The sequence below is a fragment of the Podarcis liolepis genome, assembly GCF_965112155.1.
Source record: "Podarcis liolepis genome assembly, chromosome: 6".
In the NCBI taxonomy this organism is placed as follows: Eukaryota; Metazoa; Chordata; class Lepidosauria; order Squamata; family Lacertidae; genus Podarcis; species Podarcis liolepis.
In genome coordinates this window covers 46,591,978-46,609,630 of record NC_139559.1, presented here as the reverse complement: position 1 = coordinate 46,609,630, position 17,653 = coordinate 46,591,978, and the positions used below count along the sequence as shown (strand labels likewise).

The 17,653-nt window shown below is 44.0% G+C and overlaps 1 protein-coding gene across 3 annotated transcripts in view; it reads right to left on the bottom strand.

The window, feature by feature from the left end:
- The window catches only part of RAB44 (RAB44, member RAS oncogene family), a 39,455-nt gene that overhangs the window by 20,894 nt on the left and 908 nt on the right, over positions 1-17,653 (bottom strand). Inside the window, exons 2-7 of one of the 3 annotated variants that reach the window (XM_083509382.1) lie at positions 15,700-17,415; positions 9,106-9,327; positions 7,843-7,954; positions 6,475-6,637; positions 5,658-5,804; positions 3,840-3,930 (exon numbers count right to left, since the gene is read on the bottom strand). In XM_083509382.1, the coding sequence (XP_083365508.1) occupies positions 3,840-3,930; positions 5,658-5,804; positions 6,475-6,637; positions 7,843-7,954; positions 9,106-9,300 (708 nt within the window). In that variant the 5' untranslated portion in view covers positions 9,301-9,327; positions 15,700-17,415. Of the gene's footprint in view, positions 1-3,839; positions 3,931-5,657; positions 5,805-6,474; positions 6,638-7,842; positions 7,955-9,105; positions 9,703-12,615; positions 12,804-15,699; positions 17,416-17,653 lie in introns of those variants that run through there. The other 2 variants (XM_083509383.1, XM_083509384.1) reach the window with 2 other exon arrangements.

Genomic DNA, 17,653 nt, shown 5'->3' with positions numbered 1-17,653 from the left:
TCGAAGATAATTTGGGCAATAATACAAAGCCCAAGGTAGTATGGGATGCAGGAAAGGCGGTCATGCGGGGCTTCTTTATCCAACAGAGTGCAATTAAGAATAAAAAAAGGGAAAAAGGGAAGAAAGAAATTTTACAACAACTAGCAGAGAATGAGCAGGAATTAATCAAAAATCCAAAAAATAAGAAAATAAAAGAGAATATAAAAGTCCTACAATCCCAATATACAATGCTGATAAATAGAGAGATAGAATGGAAAATTAAAAGATTGAGACAGAGGAATTTTGAACATGCCAACAAAACGGGGAAGATATTAGCGTGGCAATTGAAAAAAAGGAAGGAACAGAATACGATAAACAGGATAGTGGTAGAAGGAGAAGAGATAAATAAACCCAAAGAAATAAGAAAAGCCTTTTTGGATTTCTATAGAGAACTCTTCAGAAACACAGAAAAGAATAAGACGAGGGAAATAGAGAGATATTTAATATCCAAGAATATAAAAAAGATCTCTGTGGCAGATAAAGAGAAACTAAATGCCCCGATCGAGGTGGAAGAAATAAAAGCAATAATAACAGACTTAAAAAATGGGAAGGCCCCAGGCCCAGATGGGTTTACTAGTAGGTATTATAAAGAGATGGAAACGATTCTGATATACCCGCTACAAGAAGTAATGAATAATATTTTGAAAGAAAGAGAAATACCGGAGACATGGAAGGAGGCACTGATCACGCTAATTCCAAAACAAGACTCAGAATTAGATCAAGTCAAAAATTACAGGCCGATTTCCTTAATAAACGTAGACTATAAGATTTTTGCGGGGGTTCTGGCAAGAAGATTCAAAGGCATCTTGCAAAACAGCATCCACAGAGACCAAGCCGGCTTTCTGCCCGGCAGGCAAATGAAGGATAATTTAAGGAATATTATAAATATTATAGAATATCTAACAGAAAGATGCGATAAGCAAGGAATACTGTTATTTGTGGACGCTGAAAAAGCGTTTGATAATGTAAATTGGGAATTCCTATTGAGACAATTGGAGTACATGGAAGCGGGGACTGAATTTTCCAACGGTATAAAAGCAATATATACGGAACAAAAAGCAAGATTAATAATAAACAACATAGAGACCGAAGAAATAACAGTAACTAAGGGAACAAGACAGGGATGCCCATTGTCCCCACTGTTATTTATAATGATATTAGAAGTCTTACTAAAAACTATCAGAGAAAATAAGGAAATCAAAGGAATCAGGATAGGCCAACATGAGCATAAAACCAAAGCTTTTGCAGACGACCTGGTTGTAACATTGGAAGAACCATTAGACTCAACAAAAAAGGTACTCAGAGAATTTGATCAATTCGGGGAGGTCGCAGGCTTCAAATTAAATAAAAGGAAAACAAAAATAATAGCTAAAAACATGCAGGTAGCCGAAACTGAGGAACTACAAAGAGCAACAGGAATAGAGGTAACTAAGAAAGTGAAATACTTAGGGATATGGGTAACGCCTAAAAATATAGATCTCTTCAAAAACAATTACGAAACGGTATGGAAAGGAGTTAAGAAGGACATAGAAACATGGGGTCGGTTAAAACTGTCATTTTGGGGTAGAATAGCCACAATTAAAATGTCGGTATTCCCAAGAGTTTTATTCCTCTTTCAAAACATCCCGATTATTAAGGGTACTAAGATATTCAAAGTCTGGCACAAAGATATTTCTAGATTCATCTGGCAGGGGAAGAAGCCGAGAGTAAAGTTTAAAATTTTAACGGATACGAAAGAAAGAGGAGGCTTCGCCCTTCCCGATCTGAAGATATACTATGAGGCATCCAGCTTATGCTGGATAAAGACATGGATAAAACTAGAAGAAGAGGAAGTGCTAGACTTGGAGGGTCACGATAACCGATACGGGTGGCATGCTTACCTGTGGCATGGACGGAAGAAGGGCCACAAAGGATTTGTGAACCACATATTTAGGGGCCCCTTGTTGGAGGTTTGGGAGAGATATAAGGAGATGTTAGAACCAAGAACACCCCAATGGCTATCTCCACTAGAGGTAATGGCCATCAAAAAGGTTAATATGGGAACTAAATGGGCAACTTACGAACAATTACTTATGAAGGAGGAAGGAAAATGGAAAATGAGGCCGTATGATCAGGTCAAATCTCAAGTATATGATTGGCTACACTACCACCAAATAAATGATATGTTCAGGAAAGACGTAAAAGACAAAGGCTATACCGACAAAAACTCCATATTCCAAACTGAAATTTTGAGGAGTAACACCAAAATACTATCTAAATTGTACAGGCACTTACTAGATTGGAACTTAGCCGATGAAGAGGTTAAGGGGGTAATGACTCATTGGGCTAGAGACCTGGGCCGTAATATTTATTACGAAGAGTGGGAAAAACTTTGGAAACAACACTTAAAATTTACGGCCTGTGTGTCACTGAAGGAGAACCTAATGAAAATGTTTTATCGCTGGTACCTCACTCCGGTTAAGTTAGCTAAAATGTATGGATCCTGCAATAAATGCTGGAAGTGCAAGATAAGGGAAGGTACCTTCTACCATATGTGGTGGGAATGTCCAAAGATTACAGGGTTCTGGGAGAGCATATATGACGAAATGAAAAAAATGCTAAGATATACCTTTAACAAAAGACCAGAGGCGTTCTTGCTAGGTTTGGTAGGAAAGGAAATTAAGAAGAAAGATTACAAATTGTTCCAATACGCAACAACGGCAGCAAGGGTATTAATAGCAAAAAATTGGAAGCAGGAGAATATTCCAACAATGGAGGAATGGAGAGGTAAATTATTGGAATACGTGGAGATGGACAGGATGACATGTAAAATTAGATATACAAAAGATCAGAGGTTTGTTGAAAATTGGGAAAGTTTTACGAAATATCTGAAAAGCTTAATTGATGAACAGATAACACTAGTAGGTTTTCAAGAAGCTCTGTAAAAGGTAAAGGGTAAAGCTAAAAGGAAATGGATGGATAAGAGTGGCTTATGGCTTTACAAACAAGGAAATGCGGAATCATTGTTTAATGTTATTTTGGACGACTCGTGGAATGACTGAAGGAAGTCAACTTCTTTTTCTTTAAGTGAACAGTTATGAGTTCTGATTAAGTTTGTTATGTATTTTGACTTTTGAAAACTTAATAAAAATTATGCATGAAAAAAAAAAAAAAAAAAAAGATCAGTGGGCCCAACTCGGTGGTGCCCCCTCCCATAAGAAATCAGGCAGGCATCTATGAACTTTGTCCTAAACTGCTAGTGAATTTTCATGAGGGTTCTTTTTTTAAGCACAGGTTGTTGCAAAATGTGGCAAACTGAATTTAAGACTCAAAAAAATAATAATGAGGAGGTGTGAGAACTGGAATTGACAGGTCCTTCCACCCCTAATTGCAGGTGGTGCTGGCTATATTGGAATTGTTCTCCTCTGCCCGCACAAGAGTTCTGAGAACATGCTTTCTAGAAAGAAAGACGATTACAGTACAGTCCTTTACACGTCTACTCAGAAACAAGCCCCATTCAGTTCGAGGGGGCTTACTTCCACATAGGATTGCAGCCTTATTCCTTCTCCATGTTTTGGATCAGAGTCCTTTTTCACAGCTCTCTCTCCTGCTGACTGTCTTATGATGAGGCATCTGCCCCTGGGGTCATTGTGTAGCACTAGAACAACACCATCATGTGTTGTTAACGAGGATTTAAATGGTGATTTAAATGGTGTGATCCACCCTGAGCTTTTGGGAGAGGGCAGGAACTTAAAAGGAAAACTCAGCACACCCCTTCTCATAAATCTGAGGAATTACACATGATCCAGTTATGCACCAACCTCAAGCTGCAGCCGTCTTGTCTCCTTGTCTATTTGCTGTTCCAGCTCCTCATATAACTGCTGCACCTCCTTGTTGTGATCAGCCACTCGTCTAGTGCAGGGGAGCAAACAAGAAGGCTTTAAAGCAGAGTTGTTTAAAGGTGGGTAACACGGTTACCCTCCAAACGTTATGGGCTACAGCTCACATCAGCACCAGCCAGACTGGCCAACGTTCTTGGAGGATGGGAGTCAAAGCCTGCAATATCTGGAAAGAACCACAGTGCCTACCCATGTGCCTTAAGAGAGCAGAATTGGCCCCAGGCCCCTTCATTTGCTGATCTCAACATGGCTCCATGTCAGGCCAGGACTGGAAAATTATGCTGAGATTATGATTCTTTAAAAGGAGATGACAGGAACTGAACCTGTGACCAGAGCCATACCTGGGCTCCCTTAGCAAGGAGATGTATCCCGCCCAGCTCCAGAAAAAGATTGACATAATTCAATCATTACAAATGATTCTTAAACTGGGTGTTTAACAGCACAATCCTCTAAATGTACACTCAAAAGTAAATCCCGCCAAGTTTAATGCGGCCTACTCCCAGGAAAGTGGGTACACATGATAGCAGCCTAAATCTGGCAAGCCAGAGGCAGGACCTTGTGACCAGGAGCAGGGACTGAGCAACGGGAGCTCACCCATTGTGGGGATTCAAACCGCTGACCTTCTGATCGGCAAGTCCTAGGCTCTGTGGTAAACCCACAGCACCACGCTTAAGTCAATGACCCTTGCTCTCTGGGGTAAACATGCAGGGGTGCATGTGCTGGAAGCTGGTCAAGGTGGGAAAGAAACCAGGGAAAAGCGAATCAGCAGTGGTAAATTAAAAGCCTCGCCTGACATTTCTCAGTCACTACATCTGCTGAAAGGGCTAGCCAGGGGAGCAGAGGGCAGGGAACAGCAGCCACAGGGCCAAGTAGAGGTGCCCTCATGGGGAGCCCCACTGCACAAACTGTCAACACTGATGGCTGACTGGGGAGGGCTGCTGTGAAGGTCCATGCCAGTGGCCAGATTCCCCACTGAGGCCAGATTCCCCACCCAAGGCGCAATTTTTGTGCTGCCCCCAGCCTGTGCCCTTGGCTGGGACCAACCTAACTGTCCGCTAGGTCTGCCTGTGCCTTTCCACAACAGCCTTTCCCAACCTAGTACCCTTCAGATACAGTATGTTGCACTGTAACAGGGCTCAGCAACCTTTTTCAACCGTGGGCTGGTAAACTTCCCTCAGACCATGTGGTGGGCCAGACTATATTGGGGGGGGGGGGGATGAACGAATTCCTATGCCCCACAAATAACCCATAGATTCATTTTAAATAAAAGCACACATTCTACTCATGTAAAAACACTAGGCAGGCCCCACAAATATCCCAGAGGTGCATTTTAAATCAAAGGACACATTCTACTCATGTAAAAACACGCTGATTCCTGGACCATCCGTGGGCCAGATTGAGAAGACGATTGGGCCGCATCCGGCCCACGGACCTTTGTTTGCCTACCCCTGCACTATAACATCCATCAGACCCATCCAGTGAGGCTTTGCTGGCTGGTGGGAGCTACACTGCAAAACTCCTGAAGAGCACCAGGTTGGGGAACACTTTTCTGAAGGAAAGCCACAGCCTCTTCTGTTGAGCTATGTATGCCCCCCCTATTCCCTCTACAAATGCAAACACTCCAACCTTTTCTACCCTTTGGGTTCCAAATTCCCTTTTCCTGGAGTCTTTCTACCCATTCCAGAAAGCTGCATTTACAAAAGCAGTTTCCGCACTTCACTCATACATCCAGTGACCTACGTTTTCAGTATTAACTGCAGTGTCTCTTTTGCGCCCCTCGATTCTTTGATCAAGTGTGTCATTTTAGCCAAGAATTCTTTCAGGTTTCCCAGCAGATGTGGTTCATCCTGTCGGAGCTGCACCCAAATCTTCCAGATTTCTGACTGGCTGCAAGAAAGAAGATTGTCTCATTTTCCAGCGAATATTCTGTTGATCCACCTGAATCCTCAGGGGACCTCTCAATCGGGACAGCCTGTCTCAACTGTTCTTAGGATCTGAGAGCAGTTTTGTTTCTTCCTAAGAACAAGCATGTGGATCAATAAGGCTGTAAAGCAGCTATTGCGAAAGCTGAAATACCTCTTATCGCCATGTGTGTCACTTTGAAAATAACTAATTAGTAGATAAAATATGAAAGTGTCTAGGCCATATTAATTATTACTGTTGCCTTTTTGTGAGTGTACCTATTGGTATCAAGTACCATCACCTCTTTTTTTTCTTTTCTTTTTTTTTTGCTTCCCATGGCAGCCATTTTGTGCTTGTACCCACAGCACTTTTATCACAGCACTTGAGGTGGTTGCCTCCCTTTACCTAATGGTAGGACTAATCCCAGCTTTCAAGCCCCAAGAGCTACTTCCTTAACTCAGGGTGTTGAAGCATGATCTTCAAGATCCAGAGCATTTTCCTACAGACTTTCCACTTCCACAACCCATATAGTAACTCAAGCTTAAGTGCAGAATTCAACACCAAAACTCTTTCACTTATTCCCTATTCCTCCTCTGCCTGGATCCTGTGTTGTGAGATTCAGTATAAAACTAGCATAAGGTTTGCATGCACTTACTCTTCAAAGATGTTGTCAGCTCCCAGTTGGTTTAGGAAGGCCTTAAAGCACATTTGCTCCTCTGTGTCAGCTTCCTCCAGAGAGAGGTGGGTAGGAGCCTTTACGGAAGGCATCTTTCTCTTCCGGTGCGCTCTTGCCACCGTCTGTGAGCTCAGAAAATACCCTGCCACATAGACAATGAAAATCACACCTCTGGACAGACATGGTGCAATACAGAACAGTTTCAAAGCAGTATTTGGCCCCTAGGTAAAGGTACCCCTGCCCGTCAGGGCCAGTCGTGACCGACTCTAGGGTTGCGCGCTCATCTCACTCTAGAGGCCGGGAGCCAGCGCTGTCCGAAGACACTTCCGGGTCACATGGCCAGCGTGACGAAGCTGCATCTGGCGAGCCAGCACCAGCGCCGCACACGGAAACGCCGTTTACCTTCCTGCTAGAAAGCGGTCCCTATTTATCTACTTGCTCTTAGGGGTGCTTTCGAACTGCTAGGTGGGCAGGAGCTGGGACCGAACGACGGGAGCTCACCCCACCGCGGGGAATCGAACCGCCGACCTTTCGATCAGCAAGTCCTAGGCTCTGTGGTTTAAGCCACAGTGCCACCTGCGTCCCATATTTGGCCCCTAGCACCAAATAAATACCTACGACGAGACATGCTGAACCAGAGCAACTGCCACAAGCACTCTGCTGATCCTCGTGTTGATTTAGACAGACCGTCAGAATCAAGAGGCTTCCAGACAGAGGCTTAATATTGTGGACAGGTCATTGGCAGGCAACAGTGGGCGTTTTCCTTTTCCTGGTTGGATTGTTTTACCCGGAAAGGGTAAATCTGGATTAAATAGGCGACGGAGGCAGCAGATACAGGGTGGCATTTTTTATGCCTCCCACAAGGGAGGTGCAGAAGTTGGCAACACAAGAACAGGCCTTCTCCATGGTAGCTCCTGTTTGTGGATGCTCTCCCCAGGAAGGCATGCTTGATGCCATCCCTATCTGTTTTTGGACCCCAGATATTTTCACTGACCCATGCTTTTTGGATGTTAATCTTCTGCTTATCTTTTCAGTGGGTTGGGTTGAGTTGGACTTGCTCTTTTATTGGTGAGCATTTTAGGTTGTTTTTACTCTTATTTTCCATGTTTGTTTCTGTAACTTGCTTTGAATCACTTTTGCGAAGAGAGTGACCACTACTAATAAAACAATAATAATAATAATGTGGATGCTGCTGCAATACTTTGCACAGCAACCATTGCTCCAAACTTCTTCACTTCCCTGCAAATGGGGGCTTCCTGCCAAGTACAGTGTGCATAGGATTGCAGACAAACATTGCACATTATCAGCCCCATCAGTGTAACGTAAACACACTAAAGCAATGCATACTAAGCCCCTCAGTGAACTCTTCTGTGGTTAAGTAGCCCTTGCTGTCAGTATCCAGGCCATCAAACACAAGCTCCAGCTCTTTGGTGCTCCAAGGAAAGTCTGCCTCCAATTTCTGAAAACAATACAAATGTGATGTTAAGGCCCTGATATCAATCCTTTTGTTCTCAGACAGCTAGTAAACAGTTCGGCCTGCCAAAAAGGTGCCCTCAGTGTCATTGCGATGTCAGAAATGATTGGTGGTCCTGTTTTTATATAAAATAACCAGCTGTATAAAACTGTGCTTGCTGTGTCTGTTTCCCTGCTGGAGAACCTATCAAGTGTTATGCAAATAAATAAATAAATAAATAAATAAAGTAAGTTTGCAGTCCATTAACTTGGTCTTTTTAAGTTGAATCTCTTCCTTTGTCTATTTGTTAGGGACTTGTTAATTACCTCTTATCAGCTCTTGCTTGGAATGTGTTAAGGAGGCATTTTATTGCTCAAGGCCTGTAGCTAGCCAAGAGGCGCCTAAGAGTGAAAGATTGACAATCCAAGATAACAAAAAGAAATAGCAGGTGCTACTTTGGGGACTCTGCACATGTTCTGGAGCCTATTAGGATCTCATGAATATTAGAAGACAAACCCAGGGCGGGGCTAAGGCTAATCTAAATGCACATGTGATGTGTGTGCTCCCCCCCCTTCACATGCCAAGGAGTAAGACATGAAATGGGTGTTCTGAGAAATCTATAAACTGTAAGTCTTAACCAATCAGAAAGCAGATGGAAGAAAGGAGGAGGGAGAAAGGGGGAGGGAGGGAAAAATCAATGTTTTAAAAGCCTGGCGCAAGAGTCCTTGTGGCCGGCATTTTCCTTCCCTTTCTTTGGAGATGTTTCTGCACTATATTCAATTGAATAAACAAAAGTATATTGGATCTCCTATCAACAGGCTCTTATTGGCATTAGCAGTGCCTGGGACAATAAAAAAGGTCTGATTAGCAGACCCAACATCATAACATCAAGTGGAAAAGAGTCGTAGCGTTTCATTCTATATGCAGGGTCATAGACACCTAAATAACGTTAAGATGATAATTATTTGTCTTTTGGTCACACAGAATGATCTATGATAAGGCAAAGTCGAGATCAGGGTTTTTGCCAGGCCTTTTCTCATCCATCATTAAGGTATTCTACCTCCACTGTCAAGAGGCAGCATGTCTTAAGCTTCCAGCAAGAAGACTGAAGCATCTGGCCCTCAAAAGCACATGACGTACACGCACCACCAATTTACCTGCATATCAGCTCGTGTGATGAAACCTTCCTTTTTTCCATGTCCCTGGAAGAGGTCCCGAACCTTTTCCATGAGTTCAGAAAGGCATGGCTCTTCCTCTGAGATCGAAGATACCCGTGTGCTTCCCCAGGTCCCTCTTGCTTGCTTCCGGCGGCTCGACCCAAACTTTCTGCCAGGCATCCTCTGCTTATCCATGGCCCTCCCAGAGATTTACATTCAGTTCTTTGGAAAGAGGAAGGAAAGGGAGCGGGGCATCATCCTTTTTCATATCCTCCGCTGTCTCATAATTTGGCACGCTAGAGACACACGGCACTTTATGACGTGTGATGCAGAAAGGTTCTCCTCCTAGTTATCTTGAACCCACAAAGGCTGGTGGTTGTGCCAGCTGTAAAGCAGTGATGCATTTGCCTGCTCATGGATTTGCATGCCTGCACTAAACCCACTTTGCAAGCAAGCATCAGGAGCTGCTGAGGTTAGGAGCAGAATGCATGAAGTATATGCGCTATTGCCCCAGGTGAGTTACAAAGCAGAACATTTCCCTGGTCAGTTAAGATTGCCCAGGTTCTGCCTACCTAGGACGGACATCAGCTCTCCCTGACTTTACAGTGGTACCTCAGGTTACATACGCTTCAGGTTACAGACTCCGCTAACCCAGAAATAGTGCTTCAGGTTAAGAACTTTGCTTCAGGATAAGAACAGAAATTGGACTCCGGCAGCGTGGCAGCAGGAGGCCCCATTAGCTAAAGTGGTGCTTCAGGTTAAGAACAGTTTCAGGTTAAGAACAGACCTCCGAAATGAATTAAATACTTAACCTGAGGTACCACTGTATTATATATTTAGGTGAGCTGTTTATGACACATTGAGGGCCTAAAAGAAAAGAAAAATAACTCTCAGATATGGAGGGGCTGTGAAGGACGCGGGTGGCACTATGGGCTGAACCACAGAGCCTAGGACTTGCCAATCAGAAGGTCGGTGGTTCAAATCCCCACAACTGAGTGAGCTCCCGTCTCTCGGTCCCTGCTCCTGCCAACCTAGCAGTTCGAAAGCACGTCAAAGTGCAAGTAGATAAATAGGTACCGCTCCAGTGGGAAGGTAAACGGTGTTTCCATGCGCTGCTCTGGTTTGCCAGAAACAGCTTAGTCATGCTGGCCACATGACCCGGAAGCTGTACGCCAGCTCCCTCGGCCAATAAAGTGAGATGAGCGCCGCAACCCCAGAGTCGATCATGACTGGACCTAATGGTCAGGGGTCTGTCTCTTTACCTTTTTTATGGAGGGGCTGTAGCTCTTAACTTTGCATGCAGAAGGTCAAAGGTCAAAGATCTCTCATTGAGGCAGACCGGCTACTGTTACTGCCAGTCAGAGAATACAATGCATAAATAGACCACATGTAAGTGAGCTTACTAATTTATAAATATTTCCCAGGCTGTTTGAAGTTGGGAAGTAATTATTTGCCACAGGCAAGTGAGTATTTTTACAACCCTCCGCTAATCCTGGCTCTCCCTCTGCACTGTATCCCAAGAGACCTCTTCTGCCATTTCCTTCGTTGTTCTAAACCAAAAGGAGCCAACATGGTTTCCTCAAGATGCTGCGGATGGCAACCCCCATCACCCCTGACCATTGGCCATGTTGGCTAGGGATGATGGGGGTTGTAGTCCAAAATATCAGGAGGACACTACATTAGCCACCATTGGGCTAAACATACTTTGGCTCCCAGCTTGCCAGTGGATATCAGCATTGATCCAGTGCACGCGCCAACATTGCAATCTTAACTTCTGCACCAAGAATCCTTATCTAAATCAGGAAAGGAAGTGACAGGATATACCTGGTGCCAGCTTCCACATATGTTGTGCTACGTCTCTAGTTTATGGCTGTTTTGGACTTGCATTCGCTCCAATCCTCCCTGTTTGCCAAGGATGGGTGCTACTTGTTTTCAAGTTAAAATGTGGTTAGCTTGAGTTACTGATGTCATCATGCTTTAGGGCTCAGCTCCCAGCCCCAGCTCTCTAGAAGCAGAACATCTGAGTCAGAAATGGATGCGCATTGTCTCCAGTGCACACAAAGGTACATCTATGTGCACGCATTCTGGGGCACCGCAGAGCACAAAACCTGCCATTTCACATGCAACGGCTACTGAGGTTTGTGGATAACATACCATTTATGAAACAATTGTGGTTTTTTGAAACCAGAAACAATTGTTTTCTGAAACAATTATGTTTGTCTGAAACCAAAACAGTAAACACACTGTGGGCTCTTAAGTGCATGGAGGACATATTGTTGCTGGGCAAATGAACACACAGGAGGTGAACAGTCTTCACTAATATAAAACAGAGGAGACAGTGGTGTTCACCAAATGATCCTTGATGTGAGAATAGAGATTATTCAAGCATACCCCTATTCTCATCATCCGTGAAACCTCACAAGGTTTTGTGATCCCTTGGGCTTCAAGCAACACCTTTTTAATAGGCCAGTGGTAGATTAGCATAATAAGCCTTAAAATCAAGAAAGTTCAGCAGTCAAGAAAAGTCTTGTGAAACTCAAAAGCTTGTTATAATATTGGCCCCAGTGCTTTTTTTCTGGGGGGATGCAGGGGGATGCATACCCCTAAACATTTTGTGAATCTAAGTTTGGCCTCATTAAGGGGCAGTATTTCAGTATGCGTGGGAAAATGACAGTACCCCGAAACATTTCTTTAGGAAAAAAAGAGCACCGATTGTCCCCCTTTTTAAAAGTTATTATGTGAATCATTTTAAAATTCAGGGGTCAGCAAACTTTTTCAGCAGGGGGCCGGTCCACTGTCCCTCAGACCTTGTGGGGGGCCAGACTATATTTTGGGGGGGGGGAATGAACAAATTCCTATACCCCACAAATAACCAGAGATGCATTTTAAATAAAAGCACACATCCTACTCATGTAAAAATACGTTTGGACCGTCTGCGGGCCAGATTTAGAAGGCAATTGGGCTGGATCCGGCCCCTGGGCCTTAGTTTGCCTACTCATGTTTTAGCTCTTAATCCAGGGGTCAGCAACCTAAGGCCCATGGGCCACAAGCAGCCCATGGGGGTCATTTAACCAGCCCATGGACCCCCGCCGCCCGCTTGGGGACCCCTGCCGCCTGCTTGGTCGGCTCCCGTGCGCCGCGCTAAACCGGCCTGGAGCAGAGTGCGGACCACCTTCCGCGATGCTGCCCAGCTTCCCATTGGCTGCAAGAAGCTCCTGCAGCCAATGGGAAGCTGCACACGCCTCCTCCACACCAGTAGAAGTGCTGGAAATAGCATTTGCGCATGCATGCATGCATGCGAACACACTCTGGCCCACTGCAGCATCTACAGGACCGTGAACCGGCCCAAGCCATAAAAACTTTGCCAACCCCTGTCTTAATCAGCCTTCCTTTGAAACCATCATGCTAACTGCACTTGTATCTAATTATAGAAATTACTGTATGGTACAGGAGCCCACAACTTTCTAGCATTTGTAATTAGACATGTTTGCAGAAAGAAGAAGTACTTACTCTCAAAGAGGATCGAGAACTGCTTGCCTATATCGCTGGCGGTGAGTCAATAGAATTTCCCAGGTTGAACAGTGCAGTGGGGACCAAGCAGACTTGGCAACACACAGCAACAAAAGTTGGTCAACTAGTTTCAGCTGGAGCCTTTTCAGGGTATGTGAAACTGAATGTGGAAGTCCAACTCTCAAATGATAATTATGATCTAGAGCGCGCTGTCTGAAGTGTCTTGCGATTTTAAAAAAACATTTCCTCTTTTTCTGCTACTTTGTGGGGGAGGTTAGACTTGTATGGTTAGATTCAGTGGCGGAGCAAGCGGATCGGGCACCTGGGGTGGTGCTGCCCAGCATTTTGTCACCCCCCTCAATGGTGACACCCAGGGTGACCCACCCCCACCGCACCCCCCCTTCCTCCGCCCCTGGTGGGACTTGTATTAACTTTTGAATGAATGGCTTAATATGAGCATAATACTGATATTAGTATTGGATGTTGTTCACTGACCTGTTGGTATCTTTTATGCTCCTCTAAATGAACAGCAGTTGTTGAATTGGTAATTGCAATATATTATAATTATGGTGACTGTATTTAAATTGTCCATCCTATAAACCACTTTGGACACAAAGTATCAGGGGAAATACAATATACAAATAAATAGTACTCCTGTGGGTTTTCTGGATGACCAAAACTAAGGCCAGGTCCCTCCAAAAAGCAGCTCATGGTTCAAAGTTGACACATGATATAACTAAATGTTGAGTTGGAAGTTTATTCCACAAGGGTCATTATATAGTTTCCAGTTGCAGGATAGTTTCATGCTTTTGATTCTGTATGTTTGGTGACTTCATTGGGCTTTTGCAGTTAGGGTTGCCAGATGTCATGTACAGTATATGAAATAAGAACTTTTCTTGGTAAATTTGTACATGTGTTCTTAATAATATAGCCCAAGAGCCTGCCCAACCTATTCTTCAAGCAGGACATTAATCTTCACAACACCCTTACATAAGACTAAGGTTCCATTAGCAATAGGCATGGGTGGATGATGCAACTGGTACAAAGTCAGGAAACGTTTTTTAAAGTCAAGGCAACTCAAGCCCCGCTAGTGCACCGTATCCATGCAACCACATAATTGGTTGGTTCTCCTTGGTGGGTTCTATATCTGCAATTGACCAACAGAGAGCCTGCAGTAAAGCTTTGGCAAACTACAAAAAGTCAGCTTACATTACAGACAATGGTTGTGCAAGCCGTCAGTATGGATTCACACAGCCAGTGCACGTGGTGATTTCCCACATACTTAACACCTATAAATAAGTTCCCACATTTTGCTTGTGAACACTGAGAAAATGGCTGCTAGCAAAGGATGAAATTTCAGTTGATCTGGGCTGCTGTCAGGACACTCAACTATGTCTGGCAAAAAGCAGCTCTTTGAGTCTGCTCTAGAGTATATGCATTCACATGTCTACTCAGAAGTAGTCACACAGAGGATGCAGGCTTGCAGCATAAGTGTGATTGAGTAATCTGCTGTAAGAGGTGCTGTCTGCAATTTTTTAAAATGCAGTGAAAAACAATTTCTTCACATCACTCTTCAGGGTTGTTTTTTGTTTGTTTACAATACCCCCCCCCCCAAAAAAAAAAGTGCTGGAGAATCATACTACATTGTACAGTCCTGGTGTTGCTTGCAAGGGCCCAGGCAACAGTGCGTAAGATATTTTTAAAAGGAACCTGGATTTTGAGTCAAACTCGCTGTATGGGCAGATCTATACCATACATTTAAAGCACATGGCTTTCACCCAATAATCCTAGTTTGTATGTAAGTCACTATGGAAGCCTTTTCGGTTGACAAGCAGGGTTTCTCAAACTTGGGTCTCTAGATGTTTTTTGGACCACAACTCCCATCATCAGGGATGATGGGAGCTGTAGTCCAAAAAGAGCTGAAGACCCAAGTTTGGGAAACCCAGCAATCAATCAATCAATCAATCAATCAATAAGGGAATTGTAGCTCTATGGCTCCAGCTACCAGGAATGTTTGGGGTAAGTCATACGCACTAAATGTGTGCTGAATGCGCTTTAAATGTATGGTGCGAATCAGTCACTAGGGCTATCAACTCTCTCTTCCCCTTTCTTTGTTTGTTGTACTTATATTCCACGCTTCCTCCAAGGAGCTCCAGGTGGTGTGCATTTGTCTTTTTGTGCACCATTTTATTCTCACAATCCTGCAAAAGTAGGTTAGGCTGAGAGATGGCGACTAGCCCAAGGTCACCCAAGCAAAAGCTGCTTAGCTGAGATGAGCCTGGGTCTCATTCTACTCTGCCACACCAACACAAGTGCAGGGGCCCCAGATTGCATAAGTCCTAACCAGCATGGCCAACACCACAGGTATTGGGAGGTGTTGTCCAACAACATCTGGAGGACCACAGGCTTCCCACCCTCACTCCAACCACTATTCCACCCCACTGACTTTTAATCAGGGGATCTATGCTTCTAACAGCTGCACAGCAGGCAGAAATTCAGCACATGGAAATGCAATACCAAAGGAAAACTGTGTTTGCTGAATTGCTGCTTGTTAGAGGCTTGTTAGGGACGTGGGTGGAGCTGTGGGTTAAACCAAAGAGCCTAGGACTTGCCGATCAGAAGGTCGGCGGTTCGAATCCCCGCGACGGGGTGAGCTCCCGTTGCTCGGTCCCTGCTCCTGCCAACCTAGCAGTTCGAAAGCACGTCAAAGTGCAAGCAGATAAATAGGTACCGCTCTGGCGGGAAGGTAAATGGCGTTTCCGTGCGCTGCTCTGGTTCGCCAGAAGCGGCTTAGTCATGCTGGTCACATGACCCGGAAGCTGTACGCTGGCTCCCTCGGCCAATAAAGCGAGATGAGCACCGCAACCCCAGAGTCGGTCACGACTGGACCTAATGGTCAGGGGTCCCTTTACCTTTACCTTTAGAGGCTTCCTTGTGGAAGCTCCTAGCACTCAGTATTTCCACTATTAAAATAAAATCTAACTCCAAAATAAAGAAAAGCCTCCATGTATTTGTTCTTTAACTAATATGTTGACTCACAATGTCACTCCCTAAAACACGAGGCAGACCATAAAAAGCACTTACCATTCGCCAGCACCTACAGGGTTCTCACTCACTGCAAAGAGCAGGACACCTCCTCTTAAATGAGACGGTTCCTTTATTTTGCAGGCGGAAGTTGGCACAACCACAGAGGAGGGAGAAGGTGGCCGATTTCACCAGCATAACTGAGACATTTGTGTTGTCACTTTCCTTCTTGCTCAACCCATCTTTCTGTTGTGGGCTCAGCCAGAATAGCATGCTACAGCCACTCACGTTATTTTAACGGTTTGTCGTACAGATCTCTGTGAAAAACATTGGTTGCCTTGGGACATTTAATGCAAGATTAAAATTTGCTGCACAAAACACAGTTGGTTTTCACCTTTACTTGGGAGAGTCCATATTTCCAGGAATATAAAGCATCAGCAAATGTTTTGCTGTTGAATGAGAGACCAATAGTACGGCCGACATTGAGCCATTTCACAGATGTGGAACAAGCTCAAAAGTCAGCCTGCAGTAAAAATTGTTTATGGAACGGTTTGCAAATAGAAATGTGATTGTGTTAGCAAGATTATTGTGGCTACCTAGAATACAAACCAGCAGCAAAGGTGTTTTTGGTCTTCAGTCTAGGCTAGTCAGAGACGACTATAAAAAGCCACTGCCATTCCATTAAGCAAGTATGTAAATATATCTAGCTGGTTAATTACCCACTTTATTTTCTGCCAAATTCTGCTGAGATTACGGTATCTGTATATTGATTAGCCATTGTTAACTGGCTCTTTTTAAAAAAAAAACCCAAATAGTTGTCTGTATTCCAAGTAACATCCTATTAAGGAAGAGGATCTGCTATGCATTTTCAGGATCACATTTCTAAGAACAGTTGCCTCTTTTCTGAACCCAACCCCACAATCATGGAGAGAAGCACTTCACAGTACAGAAACTACAAGATCATAGTAGTTTATATTTCATCCTGTGTAAGTGTACTGCCAGTGTACTGCCAAAAACACATTGTTTTGTTTAGCCAATACAATTGCTCTTTTGTGTGTGCAAAGTGCTTCTTAGATAGGTCTTAGAATATTTGGAAATATCAACTCACAGCTGCTTTTTAATCACTTGAAGGACATATGAATAAAAACCAATTAATAGCTGTGTGCCGCCACCACAAAATTTGGTCTTTTATTTGTAGTGTTTGGAAGCAACCCAGTCCCTTTTGGATCTGTACTGTATCATTCCAATTTGTAATTCAGGTCCAATTCTGAACTGTTAAATCCAAAACGGTTTCACTCTTTTTGAATATAAAAACTACAGTGGTACCTCAGGTTACATACGCTTCAGGTTACAGACTCCGCTAATGCAAATAGTACCTCGGGTTAAGAACTTTGCTTCAGGATGACAACAGAGAGGCCCCATTAGCTAAAGTGGTGCTTCAGGTTAAGAACAGTTTCAGGATAAGAACGGACCTTCGGAACGAATTAAGTACTTAACCCAAGGTAAATGTTGCATTTTAATTTTGTTTTTAAGCTGTAATCATTCAACTTGTTTTTATTATTGCTTGTAAGCTGCTCTGAGCCCGGTCTTGGCTGGGGAGGGCGAGGTATAAATAAAAATTTATTATTATTATTATTATTATTATTATTATTATTATTACCACTGTATAACCTTCTCCCCTTTTCACCTAAGTGAATGAAATTTTCAGGCAAAAGAGGCCTTCCAGAGTAAATTAAGACTGCCCAGAATGGGATGCAAATAGCAGCCATGGTGACCCTTCCTAAGAGGATAAGGTACCCCTGCCCATACGGGCCAGTCTTGCCAGACTCTAGGGTTGTGCGCTCATCTCACTCTATAGGCCGGGAGCCAGCGCTGTCCGCAGACACTTCCGGGTCACGTGGCCAGCGTGACGAAGCTGCTCTGGTGAGCCAGAGCCGCACACGGAAACGCCGTTTACCTTCCCGCTGGTAAGCGGTCCCTATTTATCTACTTGCACCCGGAGGTGCTTTCGAAC